Source organism: Mauremys reevesii, linkage group 9 (assembly GCF_016161935.1).
Source record: "Mauremys reevesii isolate NIE-2019 linkage group 9, ASM1616193v1, whole genome shotgun sequence".
In the NCBI taxonomy this organism is placed as follows: Eukaryota; Metazoa; Chordata; order Testudines; family Geoemydidae; genus Mauremys; species Mauremys reevesii.
In genome coordinates, this window is record NC_052631.1 from 90,912,870 (window position 1) to 90,926,404 (window position 13,535).

General features: G+C 44.6%; 1 protein-coding gene across 1 annotated transcript; it reads left to right on the forward strand.

Moving 5' to 3' along the window:
• Positions 1 to 5,147: 5,147 nt before the first annotated feature.
• STEEP1 (STING1 ER exit protein 1) lies at positions 5,148 to 13,235 on the forward strand. Its single transcript, XM_039486804.1, has 8 exons — positions 5,148 to 5,178; positions 5,465 to 5,675; positions 7,779 to 7,896; positions 9,193 to 9,234; positions 9,841 to 9,979; positions 10,520 to 10,609; positions 11,801 to 11,893; positions 12,921 to 13,235. Exons 2-8 carry the CDS (start codon positions 5,552 to 5,554, stop codon positions 12,981 to 12,983), a joined length of 669 nt encoding a protein of 222 aa, XP_039342738.1. The 5' UTR covers positions 5,148 to 5,178; positions 5,465 to 5,551; the 3' UTR covers positions 12,984 to 13,235.
• Positions 13,236 to 13,535: the final 300 nt, after the last annotated feature.

The following is a 13,535-nucleotide window of genomic DNA, read 5'->3' on the forward strand; positions in this document are numbered from 1 at the left end:
TTCTGCCAGGCTCCAACTGTCACTGAACCTTCTGATCCCAACATTCCATCTCTACTGATATTAAATACATTTCCAACTGCAATGGCACTTTCTGACCCCAACATTCCATCCCGTCTGTTAAGGGGGCATGACATCTGCTTAAGGGGGAAGGTAATGAAGGAGTTCTTATGAGACAGAAGGAGGTTTTATCCTGCTTATGGGGTATCAGACTCCTTAACTGCTTATAAAGGGAATGTGCAGCTTCTTGCTTGCTTACAGAAAGGCAGGCCTTATAGCTAGGGTGGCTTTTTAATTTATTGGCTGTAAGAGGTTTCTTATCTGTTTATATGCGCACCAGTGGGCTTCTTAATTGTTCATCGGAGTTTTTACACTTGTTTATAGGTGTCCAGGTTTCTTCTTAATCTTCCAAAATGGTGAGTGGTTTCTTGTAATTTTCATTGAACCATAGAAATGTAGGGCTGGGAAAGACCATGAAAAGTCATCAAGTCCAGTCCCCTGCACTGTGGGAGGACCAGGTAAACCTAGACCCTCCCTGACAGGTGATTGTCCAACTTGTTTTTAAAAGCTTCCAATGATAGGGACTCCACAACCTCCCCTGGAAGACCATTGCAGAGCTTAACTACCCTTATAGTTACAAAGTTTTTCCTAATATCTAACCTAATTCTTCCTTGCTGCAGATTAAGCCCATTTTGTGATAGAGCAGTGAATTTCTTACTTGCCTTTAGGGTGTGAGAAGGAACCTAGAACATCTGCTTCCTACACTGATGTCTGACTTTACAAATACTTCTATATTAGTGAAATGAGCTGACCCATGCTCACAGAAAATACACGAGATAGAATAATAATAATAACTGTATTTTTAAAGTGCCCCTCTGTGGTCATGCATGGTAGAGATGAATAGGAAACCTGTATTGAAAACAAATTGCAGGTTTGTTACTTCTGTAGGGGGGGAAAAGAGAAGAGTAAATAGAATTATAAGGGCTATTTGCTGAACTTCTTGTAACCCGAGGCAGAAGTGCAGCCCCTTCAGTTCTACAATATGGCCTATAGCTTCCCTTATCTTTGTAATAAGGGTGCAGTCTAGGGAGACTGCAGGCCTCAATGTGCCATGTTCTATTTTGATCTGAATGGCCTCTGTTTGCATCAGAGCAGTGTATGGTATGCTGGACCGATTATATGCCCTGCAGATGAGTGTGGCTGCAATCGGTCAATTTATATAAATGTGGTGAGTCCTTTGGGCTCCTAGCAAATTGCCAAAGTGACCCTTGACTGGCAAAAGTATATGCTGTGCCTGCCTCATAATTAAAAAAAAACAAAAACACCTTCACCATCATTTTGTAGCTTGTACAGAGTATTTGGAAGTGTTTTGTATCATCTATATAATAAGAGTCCAGGACTCTCACTCTGTGTTATCACTTGAAGCCTATTATGTCTATACAGTCAGTGTGAAGCAACAGAAGCAGCTACAAGCATAGTTGAGGCTCTTTTTGTCCAGAATATCACCAGGTTAAATCATCACTGGATTTTGCAGTCTGTTACAGTCTAACTTTTACATTCTCAGCCATTTTGACTTAATGAATTATACCTGTGCAATGTACAGCAGCTACACTAGGGCATGCACCTATGCCATGCCAGAGCCTTAGACCATTGTGATAGCAGAGGTAACTCAACCAATCACCTTACTCTACAGCCTATTTGTATGCAACAGTTTCATTGGTCATATGAGGGAGACTGCACAGATGGTTGATTACTTAGCCCAGCTGGTACAGTTCTTCAAAACCACCCACACCATAACACAACCAGCACACACAATCACCCCAAATATGCATAGCCCATCATGCAGCAAATACCCCTTATTTGCCACCCGCACAAATCTCCCAGGATTATCACTCGGCCTGTGTGTCATTCGGACACCTGGAATGTCTGTTGAGTCAGTATGAAGTGATGGAAACAGTTATATGTATGGTTGAGAGCTCTTTTTGCTTAGCAAATGCACCAGGTTCAATCATCACTAGGCCTTTTGAGAATCAGATGGACTGTTGTAATCCAAAGGTTCTGTGGCAGTTTGCATGTGACTTGTAACAGTTGATCAGAAGAGACAGGAATAACAGCTATGCGGGATAACAAAGAGGGGATTGTGCCTTCAGCAAGGGGGCAGCTCTGTGCATAAACTTTGGGGAATATGTACAAACAACAACATTGCTCGCTACAACACAGTGCATGGAAACAAAAGCCCCAAAATACTACCTACCTATGTGGCTTTACTGCTGCTGTATATAATTTCCTGTTCACAAATATACTGTGGGTTGTGTTAGCATGTTTACTGCTGGGGTGTTTTGTGATTATGTTTCCTGCTATGGTGTTCAGTGATATAGTACATATACTGGTAAAGTAACTCCTCACTTAACATTGTAATTATGTTCCTGAAAAATGCTACTTTAAGCCAAATGATGTTAAGCGAATCCAATTTCCCCATAAGAATTAATGTAAATAGGGAGGTTAGGTTCCAGGGAAATGTTTTTTGCCAGACAAAAGAAAGGGACTCCACTCCATATCATATGCTCAGTTCAACTGCAAGAAATCAATGTGTCTCTCTGGATGTGGGAAAAGCCATAGACTGAGCTGAATGGACCTATTTGTTATTGAATCTAGAGGGAAATGGTTTTGGCTCCAATTTTTTTTTCAATTGGACCAAATTTGGCACTTTGGGTCAAATTCAGACCCAGAATAAACAAAGAGCTTCTCCACTGATTGTAGTGAATTTGCATCTAGTAACACAAGATATTTATTTGGTCTTTTATTAATCAATTTTTACATAAAATCTATGTAATTGTATTATGTCCTCTTGATGTTAGAAATAGGATCTGTTTATATAGTTACTTAAATGCACACCCCATTACTATAGTATCTGAGTGTTTCACAAGTTTATAACAATAGCAAGTACCACAATCAATAAAAATAAACAGCTGCAGCACTAGAGACAATGTATGAAAAGTAGTCTATCAGTCCCTCTGGAGTAATCCCATTCTGTAACATTAAAAAGTGTAAAAACTGCTAGGCTAAACTATTAGATAATTTTAATAGGTTACATTCCCTGACACCCAGTTTGGGCTCAACCACTCCCAGATGCTGAGTCTCCTCAACTCACATTTGATTTCAGTGTTCTTCACAGGATCTGGTCCATTAGTATTTCCAGATTCTTAGATATTTAACTTTTGCTTGAGTCCACATGGAGGATTATTATTAAGTTGTACAATAGCTCCATACTTAGAATGTCAGGAGTTTATACAACAGGTAGTACTTATGAGAAAACATGTCCACAATGGAGGGGGATAAAATATGTGTGAAACTGACAAAGCATAAAGCTTTTTTCATACCTTGACTTTTCCAGCCAGGCACTAGATTAAATTGTTCCACCTGACAATTCAAACTTACTTTCTCTGCACTGTACTACTGTAGGTTTTGTTCATACATTACTACACAGAAGTTTGCACTGCATTTATATCTTGGAATATGTTGAACTTGCAGTGCCAAGAACTGCTTGTTCTATTCTGTGTGTACAGGATTTCTATTGCACACAGCAGGTTTGTCTATCTGGAATAAATTTGTGAGTAGTTACAATTTTTTTCTGGGTTTATTTGTATGTTTGTTTATACTGTTTGCTTTTAAAATCCAACAAGAGTTATTGACAATAAAACAGGAGATTCAATTTTTTGGCATCAAGCTTGGAAATATGAATAATATTTACAGGTATTTATAATTTATGTCTTTATAAGCAAAAAGCCACTTTCAAATCACTTGTATATAACATGGTGTATATTACCGACCTGTGACAAAAAATAGACATTATGTAACCACCATATGCAAAGGAAACATATGAACCAAACTTAATTTAATGCTAAGACCTCTCTTGGCTTGCATTAAATTAAGTGGAGCTCTTTGTAGGATCAGGACCTTGCTTTCCTGCATGTATTTTCATTTTGCTTGGGCTGGATATATTTTCTAGATCCAAAATAGATTCTGTAAACATTGGAATCAAAGGACAGTCCTTAGTGAAAACAGGCTCCAATATCCTTAGTTTGCAGTTTCAGTATCTTTATTTCATAGTATTCTGAGCCACCATAAGAATCTCTAACATTTTTTATTAAATACTTATTTCCCTTTGATTCTTGAACATTTTTACTTGCAGTATATAGAGCCTGTTACCTGAGGCTCATAGGAAATGTAGAAATTGTCATACTGGATCAGATCAGCAGTCCATCTGGCCCAAGATCTTATCTCTGACAGTGGCCAGAACCAGATACTTCAGAGGATGGCATAAGAAGCCTGCAGTAAGCATATACGGGATAATCTGTTCTGCCCTCCCCACCTACATCTCATCCTGATCTCTAATAGAGATTGGTTTAAGACCTGCAATACAAGGCTTAATATGGCTTTCAAAACTTTTGTCACTACTTATAACTCTGGATTTTTTTTTGATTGGCTATTCATATGGCTAGCTCTTTTTTAATCTTAAATTATTTGGCTCCCAAGATGCTTTATTAATATTAATTAACTTCACAATACCCCTGTGAAGAAGACAAGCAAGTAGTCTAATTCCCATTTTACAGATGAGGAAACTAACATAGACAAGGGAGGCATTAGAGGAGAAAGTGATTTTCAGCACTAAAATATACACTGCTTGTAGTACACAAACATTACAATCTGGGTTAAACTGCTCATATGCAAGATGCAAGGCAGTTTTGGGATTTTCAAAAGCACCCTAAGGCGTAACATGCCCATTTCCCACTGAAAGTAACTGCAGTTGGTTGCCTAATTCCCATTAGTGCCTTTAAAAATCTCCTTTTCTACAAGTGTAGAACAGAGAACCTGCAGCATCCTTCCCTACATTGGCTATGCTAATGCAGGCCAGAGAAATCCACAATACTCATGCTGCGCTACCACAAGTCAAAGCAAGCAACTCCTTTAATATACGGTGTGTTATACCAGTGAACTACTGCCAATATATGCATATGTCCCCCCTCTAATACACATCATGTAGTGCCCCTTCCGGGGTGCACGTCACAACATACAAACACCCCATTATGTCATGCCAGTTCAGTATATAATCAATGCTATTGCAGTCCCCAAATATAACCCAGGACAGCCCCATTCCATTCCAGGGCAGCTCCCCCTGGGCCTAGTATATAGTATCCCGGGACAACAGCCCCCACCCCACCGCAGTGTGTAACCTCCTAGAGCAGCTCCTCCCCCCGGATGCATCATCCCAGAGCTGCGGCCACCCCAATGTACACGACCCAGAGCCCCCCCAGCTCGAGAAGTTCCCCCCGTGTAACCACACCAGGCCAACTCCACCCGTGTTTACTGGCCCCATCCCACGGCAACCCCTGCCCCAGCGTACCCCCAGCGGCGCTCAGCCCCGCCCCCGGGGCGGCCCTTCGGGGAGGCAGGCCGAGGCCGCCGCCCTAGGCCCAGCCCCTGAAGGGGCGGCCCGACCCCGACGCGGGCCGAGGGGCAGGGCCTCCGCCGGCTGCTCTCGCTCGGCGCCGCCATGCCCAAGGTGGTGTCCCGCTCCGTGGTCTGCTCCGACACCCGGGACCGCGAGGAGTACGACGATGGCGAGAAGCCGCTGCACGTTTACTACTGTCTGTGCGGCCAGATGGTGCTGGTGCTGGGTGAGCCGGGCGGGTCGCCCGCCGCGGAGCTGCTGGGCCTGGGGCAGGGACCGGGGCCCGCCGGGTGGGGGCAGCTGGGCCGGGGGGCAGGGACCGGGGCCCGCGGGGAGGGGGCAGCTGGGCCCTGGGGGCAGGGACCGGGACCCGCGGGGAGGGGGCAGCTGGGCCCTGGGGGGCAGGGACCGGGACCCACGGGGAGGGGGCAGCTGGGCCCTGGGGGGCAGGGACCGGGACCCGCGGGGAGGGGGCAGCTGGGCCCTGGGGGCAGGGACCGGGACCCACGGGGAGGGGGCAGCTGGGCCCGGGGGGGCAGGGACCGGGACCCGCGGGGAGGGGGCAGCTGGGCCCTGGGGCAGGGACCGGGACCCACGGGGAGGGGGCAGCTGGGCCCTGGGGGCAGGGACCGGGACCCACGGGGAGGGGGCAGCTGGGCCGTGGGGGCAAGGAACCGGAACCCCCGGGAGGGGGCACCAGAGGCCTGGGGGCAGGGACCGGGACCCGCGGGGAGGGGGCAGCTGGGGCCTGGGGGCAGGGACCGGGACCCGCGGGGAGGGGGCAGCTGAGGCCTGGGGGGCAGGGACCGGGACCCGCGGGGAGGGGGCAGCTGGGTCCTGGGGGGCAGGGACCGGGGCAGCTGGGTCCTGGGGGGCAGGGACCAGGGTAGCTGTGTCTTGGGGGGCAGGGACCGGGACCCGTCGGGTGGGGGTAGCTGGGCCCTGGGCAGAAGGGGACAGGGACCCGTCGGGTGGGGGCAGCTGGGCCCTGGGGGGCAGGGACCCGTCGGGGGGGGGGAGCAGCTGGGGGGAGGGACCCTAGTCTTGGCCGAGTCCCTATAGATCCCTGGAGGCTGGGATGACGGCTGGGTGTGGGGTGTTGTTCCATGGGTCAGTTTGTGGGTCATAGGTGGGAGGGGATGTTGGGCATCCCTGGGGATTGGGAAGATTTTCAGAGGACATGGACACCTCCTTTGCCCTTCAGAATGTGCCCGTGATGCACCGGCTGACCCAATGGCCTCCCACCACCTTATGACAATGGGATCCCTGGGAAAATCTGAGTGGGAAGTAGCTCTGCCTTTGGGCCTTTATTCCTGGCCCTGCCATTCTCTCCCTTCATGGCCTTTGACAAGTCACTTTCCCTGTACTTCAGTTTCCCCATCTGCAAAGTGGGAGGGATAAAGCTTCCATAGATCCCCTGGGGAGGCTGAGAGACTAAATTCATTGATTTGAGAGTCTCTGAGTGCAAAGGGGTGGTAGAGTTCTCTGATCACAGCACTAGGAGACAGGAGCTCCTGAGTCCTCAGCCCATCTCATACTAATTTAAGCCAGGTACTTCAGTTTTCTGGGCCTTAATGTTTGTTCAGTGCTTTGGATATGTAAAGTGTTACAGAGCTGCAAAGTATTAACATTATTAAGTTTTGTCACCACTCTGCAGCATCTCTTGGTGTCCAAAGTTTCTTAAATCCTTGTGTTGGGATCCCCCCCTTTTTTTTCCTGAGGAGCAGCCATGTTAGTCTGTATCCGCAAAAAGAACAGAAGTACTTGTGGCACCTTAGAAACTAACAAATTTATTTGAGCATAAGCTTTCATGGACTATGCTCAAATAAATGTCTTAGTCTTTAAGGTGCCACAAGTACTCCTGTTCTTTTTCTTTTCCTGTCTTCCCCTCCATCCTTAATGATGCTGGGTTGCGATGAATCTCCAGCTGAGATGAGGTAGAGTTTGGAACAAAAATGAAAAGTGGAGGGAGAAGAAATGTGGTACTGCAGTGTTGGGCACTCTTCTGCGCCTGGACTTTGATCAGTTAGATTGCTAAACCACTCAACGTTTATGTCACCAGGAGATCATGCAGAAATCTAACAGAGTGGACCAATGCTTGTGTGTGGCAGTTTTTCTGTGTGTGGGGGGTGGGGGAGGGATAAAGAGGTGTTTAAAGTAAATGTGTGATGAAGAAAGTCACTAGGTGTTCACCAAAAAAAAGGGAGCGGGGGGGCCTTCAAAGTTTGCCTCTCCATCTCAGATGAACACTCCTGACAATCAGAACTCCCTCCCTTAGTGATGGATCTGAATCTGCATTCTATAACAGCCTCTCTCTTCACTTCTGCAGACTGTCAGCTGGAGAAACTGCCCATGAGACCTCGAGACAGAGCTCGGGTGATTGATGCAGCCAAACATGCCCATAAATTCTGTAACACAGAGGAGGAGGAAAATGTTTATCTCAGAAGGTAGGAAACCTTCTCTTCCTCCTTTGGCTTCCTTGACAGTTGCTGTGATACTGTCACTCTTTGTGCTCCAAATTTTTGGATGAAAATAACTCCTAAAATTGGTAACCTGAGTACCGCTAAATCTGAAGTCGTTAACACTGTCATCAGCTCATTTGCTGGTATTAAAGAGACATGGTCAAATAGTTTAGGTCCCCATTTGAGCTACTTCAGCCATATGACAGAATGCCATATGAATGCTAATTCGCTTTCCTGTTTACCAGAGGAAAAATTACTACTGATGGTAAATTAAATTTGAAAAACCCAATCTGGCCCTTATTTCATGACCACAACAAAAGCAGACATGAAGCAAAACTATTTAATCTGAAGTGAGCAGCTTCCAAGAAGCTTGGACTGCCAGCACCCCTGCTGTTGGATTTCTGATAAAAGGAGGCCATTGAGAGCCTATTGTAAATCACTCTTATAAACACATTGGTCACTGCAATACAGAGTTGACAGGTTAAAGTGCAGCCTATTCGGGGACAGGGACCTTGTGCTTTGTTTTCCTCTTCTCCTGGATTTCAGGTAAATTACAGCACTCTGGCTTTCTAGTCTTGCTGTGACTTTTAACTCTGTTTGGCAATATTACTATTAAAAATCTCATACACATTTACATGGCCCTTTACAACATACCATAGACTGAGACACATTCTGTGACCCAAAGAATGTACAGTCTGAGAGAGAAAACCAACAGCTTGTCTGTATGGATAGTTAGGTTGTGTGTGAATGTATCCACAGTAGTCAGATGTTTGCAGATTGTCCATGTGGACCCTGCTGCCATGCACTGAAAGTTCTGTAGTGTGCTTGACTCTACTCTCCTTTCAAAATGGGGCAGCAGGGTCCACAGAGTCAATTTGTGCACAGCAGACTAGTGGGGGGTAGATTTAGACCCCAGTTTGCTGTGAATTAAGTGTTTATATAGACAAGCCCTAAGACAAAACAGACCAACAGCTCAAGTAAGGAAGGATGTTGAGATTTCATTAGGGATAAAGTCAAGGTAGCAAGCCTTTCTCAAGGTAGCAAGCCCCCATGTCTCTTTTAGTTGGTGTCCAGAATCAGACTATGTATTACCCCTTTATGGACACCTAATGAACTGTAGATCTGTTAGGTATACACAACACCCAAGCCACTATCTCATTGCTCATTTGGAATTATTTCTGTTTACACTTAGGTGTTTCTAATGCACTCTCCTCCTTAGTATCTAGACAGCAGTAGCTGATGCCTTTCCATTTTTCTGTAAATTCTCTCTTTCTCCCCCAGACCTGAAGGTATTGAGCGGCAGTACAGGAAGAAGTGTGGGAAGTAAGTGTCAGCAGAGCAAATCATTTCAGCATAAGAGATGCTTGTTTTTTACTTTTAATTGTGTGTCACGTCCCTTAGAAATAACATTTCTTCTTGTAAGAGTAGCTCCTGGAGACAGGAGATTTTTGACTGGTGTGATGTGATGGGGGTATTAAGATTTTGTAATCCTGATCCTGGTCAGGTAGCTGGGGCCAGAATATAAAGACCAGCCTTTTACCAGCACTCCCATTTGTCACAATTTATTGCACTTTTCATTTTTGTTGCATTTCTCAATTTGGCAGCTCAGGAAGGCAGGGAGAGAGTTGGGTACGTATCACATAATGGAAGGAAAGACAACACAGGATTATAAAATGGGCTTTTGAGAAAATCTCTGGCTCTTCACCTGTTGACATGTTTGGTCTATGATCTGTCTCCTTCTTTGATGATCGGTTACCTGAAAAGAAGTTCCAGCCTGTACAAAAAGGCTAATTAGCTACATGATCACTGGACAAGTTTGCGGTACAGGCTGTTTTTAAAGCCCATTTGATAAATAAACTACAACCAAGGCCTCTGAGCATGAGACTGAGATCTGCACTCTTTCACCAGTAGATGTGTTGTTGTTTCCAGGTGTGGACTTCTGCTCTTCTACCAGCACCAGCAGAAGAATGCCCCAGTTACTTTCATTGTCGATGGAGCTGTGGTCAAGTTTGGCCAGGGCTTTGGGAAAACAAACATATACACTCAGAAACAGGAGCCTCCCAAAAAGGTAAATAGGCTTAGATGAGTTACAAAGCTATCTTTGCCTTTCGAAAGGGTGTGGCTAGACAAAATGACCTAATAGGTCTGGTCATCTCTGCTAGAATGCCTGGCCCCTGTGCCATGTCATTCTAATGATCCCTTCTAGTTTACCTGAAATAGTGGTGTTGACTGCATTCAACTTCTGCCAAGGAAGACTAACATGAAGTTTTTGAAACCAGAGGACAGAGAAATAAGGGTGGGAAGGGATGCCAACACCTGTTAGATCTTTGGCCTAAGCAACCTAGAAGATCCATTTGAAAGCATCTCAGACTTGTCACCTGAATATTATCTTCTCTCCAATTCTTGGTGTTGAGTACATTAATTCCAAGACCTGGCACTTCTTGGTACCAGCAAACCCATGTGGTTAATCTTACTGTGCCTCCCATAAAAGGCAATACTTAACCGTATGGATTTACAGGAAAAGCCTTCACAGCTATGGAGTAGCGAAAAGTTATTGGTAACACTAATGTGCACTGAAGTAAAGTAAAATCTCTTGTTCATTTCCTAGGTGATGATGACCAAACGGACAAAAGACATGGGCAAGTTCAGTTCAGTCACGGTCTCCACCATTGATGAAGAGGAGGAGGAGATTGAAGCAGTGAGTTTTCTTTGCCCTGCTAATGCCAGCAAGATACCAAGTTACACAGGGGGTTTGTTGGGACACCAAATCTAAGCTCTCCAGAAGTTTCTTGTCTGAATGGCAACACTTTCGATTTAATTCCATTTTAGCCTTTCAGTCTGATCATACATAAGGGAAGTCCATTATTCATCAAATAGAAGATTTGAATTTCCCCATGGAAGTTCAGTCAGACAGAAAGCTCAGTTCTCCATCTAAGTATTTATGTTGCGCTCTTCACCATAGTATCTGGCTACCTGAACATTTCTGTGGCTAATAAGATTCATGCCACAACCATGGATCATCCTACTAGTACTAGTAGGATGATCCATCTTCTAGGACAAGCTAACAAATAATGCTAGTGAGTTACTATGCAGTAGCCATCCTCTCTGCCTCTCTATTCTAGGAGGGCTCCTTAACTTACTTTTCCCTCTGTGCAGCAATTTGAGGGGAATTGTGACCTCATTCCTGCTTCTCCTTCCTTGTAATTCTCCTCAGTTTATTTTTCATTCTGCGATGTTCTTGGTTGAAATAAATGGATGATCTCAAGTCAGGTGTATTCAGCTTGGTTAAGACTGCATATAGATAAGCAGGTAATTAATATATTTAACATGCAAGTGACAGTCTCCTCGTATGGTAGTATTAATAGTCTTCCATCTGGTAACACAACTCCTTTAGCCGCTATGATCTCCCCTGAACTGCCTCTGCCATGATGTTAATGAAGAGACCTGGTCCAGAGCACACATTACATATCAACCTTTCTTGATTGGATTTTGTGTGTAGCAGCCAGAACATCATGGTGATGACTAAAATTGGACAGTGTCTTGTGGTCCTGATTCTTTACTTCCTGTTCTAAGCTGTTGTTACCATGCACTTTAAACAGCAGGCATGCTGCACCCTAGAGGTGACTGCATTTCAGTGGCAGGAGAAATTATCACTTTATAGTTTGCTTGTCAATCTGAAACATTTTGAGGACAGAACACTGTATAGATATATAGCAGCACAATGGAGATCTTTTCACAGGTGCAGGCCCCACACTAAAGATGGGTAGTGCTCACATTGTCACTAACTTTATACTTAACTGGAAATTGATCCTGCCCATCTCACTTATGAGCTCAGTGAGGCAGTGAAGTTCTGGCCCACAGTATAACACAGTGACACTATATTTTTCAGCGAGAGATTGCAGATTCCTATGCGCAGAATGCTAAAGTGATTGAAAAGCAGCTGGAACGCAAAGGCATGAGCAAAAGGAGGCTGCAGGAACTGGTAAGTCTGTTTTGTTTTCAGTGTATTGTTGCTGTAACTGTATCTTTGTGTGGTGTCCAATTCCCTTGGGTCTGTTGGCAGTATACATAAGCAGCATATCTTAATACCCTACAGTGGGTTTACAGAGTTCACATGCAGCTTTGGCGGTGGGCGGCAGCTAAGTTTAACAGTCCAAATTATTTATGCTTTGTATTTTTAACTTGAATTGGAAAAAATATTAAATACTATAAAGAAAATACTCACAATTATTGTAGGTTTTCCCCCAGTGGTGTAAGCTCCTGTTGTTAGACATCTCCTCAGAGGACGGGTAGGAGAGGTAAAATATGGTGAAGACTTTACAGAGATTTTCTCTAGTCTTCTAAAATTGAAGATTATAGAAAATTATATAGAGACCTACTCAAAAAGGGTAGTTTATAAGACTCTGGTGCAATCAGGGCAGCCTCTGTAGCCAGTTAGCCCATGAATGGGCAGATCAGAGCTGGGGGAAATTACCCCAGAACTTGAGCAACAGAATGTGCCTTACGTTGTGTCCTCAAGCCTGCCACGCTCAGGCTTTAGCATAGGCTACAACAGGGAGTAAGTTACAGAAAGGAGGGCCTGCCAGTGCACTAGGTCTGCTGCTGGTCCTGTAAAGGTCAACTTAGAAACCAACAGTAAGAACGTGCTCGGTGATCTTAATATGGTGACAGGCTTATAGAAGTTGGAGATGGGAAAGATTTGCTAGATTATCTAGCTCACCTTCCTGCCAGTGCAGGATATAAAGTGTGAAATGGCCTCTTATGTAACTAGCACCAGACCATTTGGGGCTTCAAACATTGTAATCCACCTTCTGATTTGCACCCAGAAGCAAAGAGTGTTGTGAGTGGAGAGACTTGAAGCGTTTTGTTCTTCACTTAGATGACAGTGGCTGCATGCTGCATTAGTAAAGCTCAGATCAGAAGATCATATCTCAGAGTACTGGAGAGAAAGTTACTCCTGATGTTGTTCTTGTGTAGAGTTTTCATTCTATCCCAATTTTTCTAATCAGGCTGAGCTAGAAGCCAAGAAAGCCAAGATGAAAGGAACCCTGATAGATAATCAGTTCAAATAAGAGGAATCCACATCAGATCGTGCTCAGGCAGCTGAATATTTGGAGGGGGGGGAAACCAACAGCAACTCCTGAGACTCCAACAGAGAATTCAGTAAACCCTGCAGACCTTAAGTACAACTTTTAAGAGCTATGCATCGAAACCAGCTTGGAAGGTGACGCTGTCTCTGCTACAGACTGTACTTTGATCTCAGGTATCTTAATACACTGAAGGACTTCAAAGACTTTTTTAAAATTACACTTCTGTGCACACTTGAGTGTTTTGCCTGATTTATGGGGGTAATATCTGTTCCAGGGGAAACCCTTCTGCCAAGTGTGTGCATGGGATTAAGACACTGTTACAAAAGCTCAGTGTGTGTTGTTTTCGGATGTACATAAAATTCCAGTAAATACCTTAGATGTGTAGGTAAAGCAATAATCTATGTACAGCAAATAAATCCTTATAAAGTAAGTTGTCCATGTTCTTATTTAAAAAAACAATTCTTCAAGTCACGCAGTATATATAAAGGGAATTCTCACCCTAGCACAAGATGGAATGGTAATAATCTGCACAAA

Excerpts from the sequence above, each read along its gene's own strand:
- STEEP1 (XM_039486804.1), top strand. The coding sequence starts at position 5,552 with ATGCCCAAGGTGGTGTCCCGCTCCGTGGTCTGCTCCGACACCCGGGAC. Across the intron at positions 7,897-9,192 it reads GAAAATGTTTATCTCAGAAG|ACCTGAAGGTATTGAGCGGC; the intron begins GTAGGAAACCTT and ends TTTCTCCCCCAG. Across the intron at positions 9,980-10,519 it reads AACAGGAGCCTCCCAAAAAG|GTGATGATGACCAAACGGAC; the intron begins GTAAATAGGCTT and ends TTCATTTCCTAG.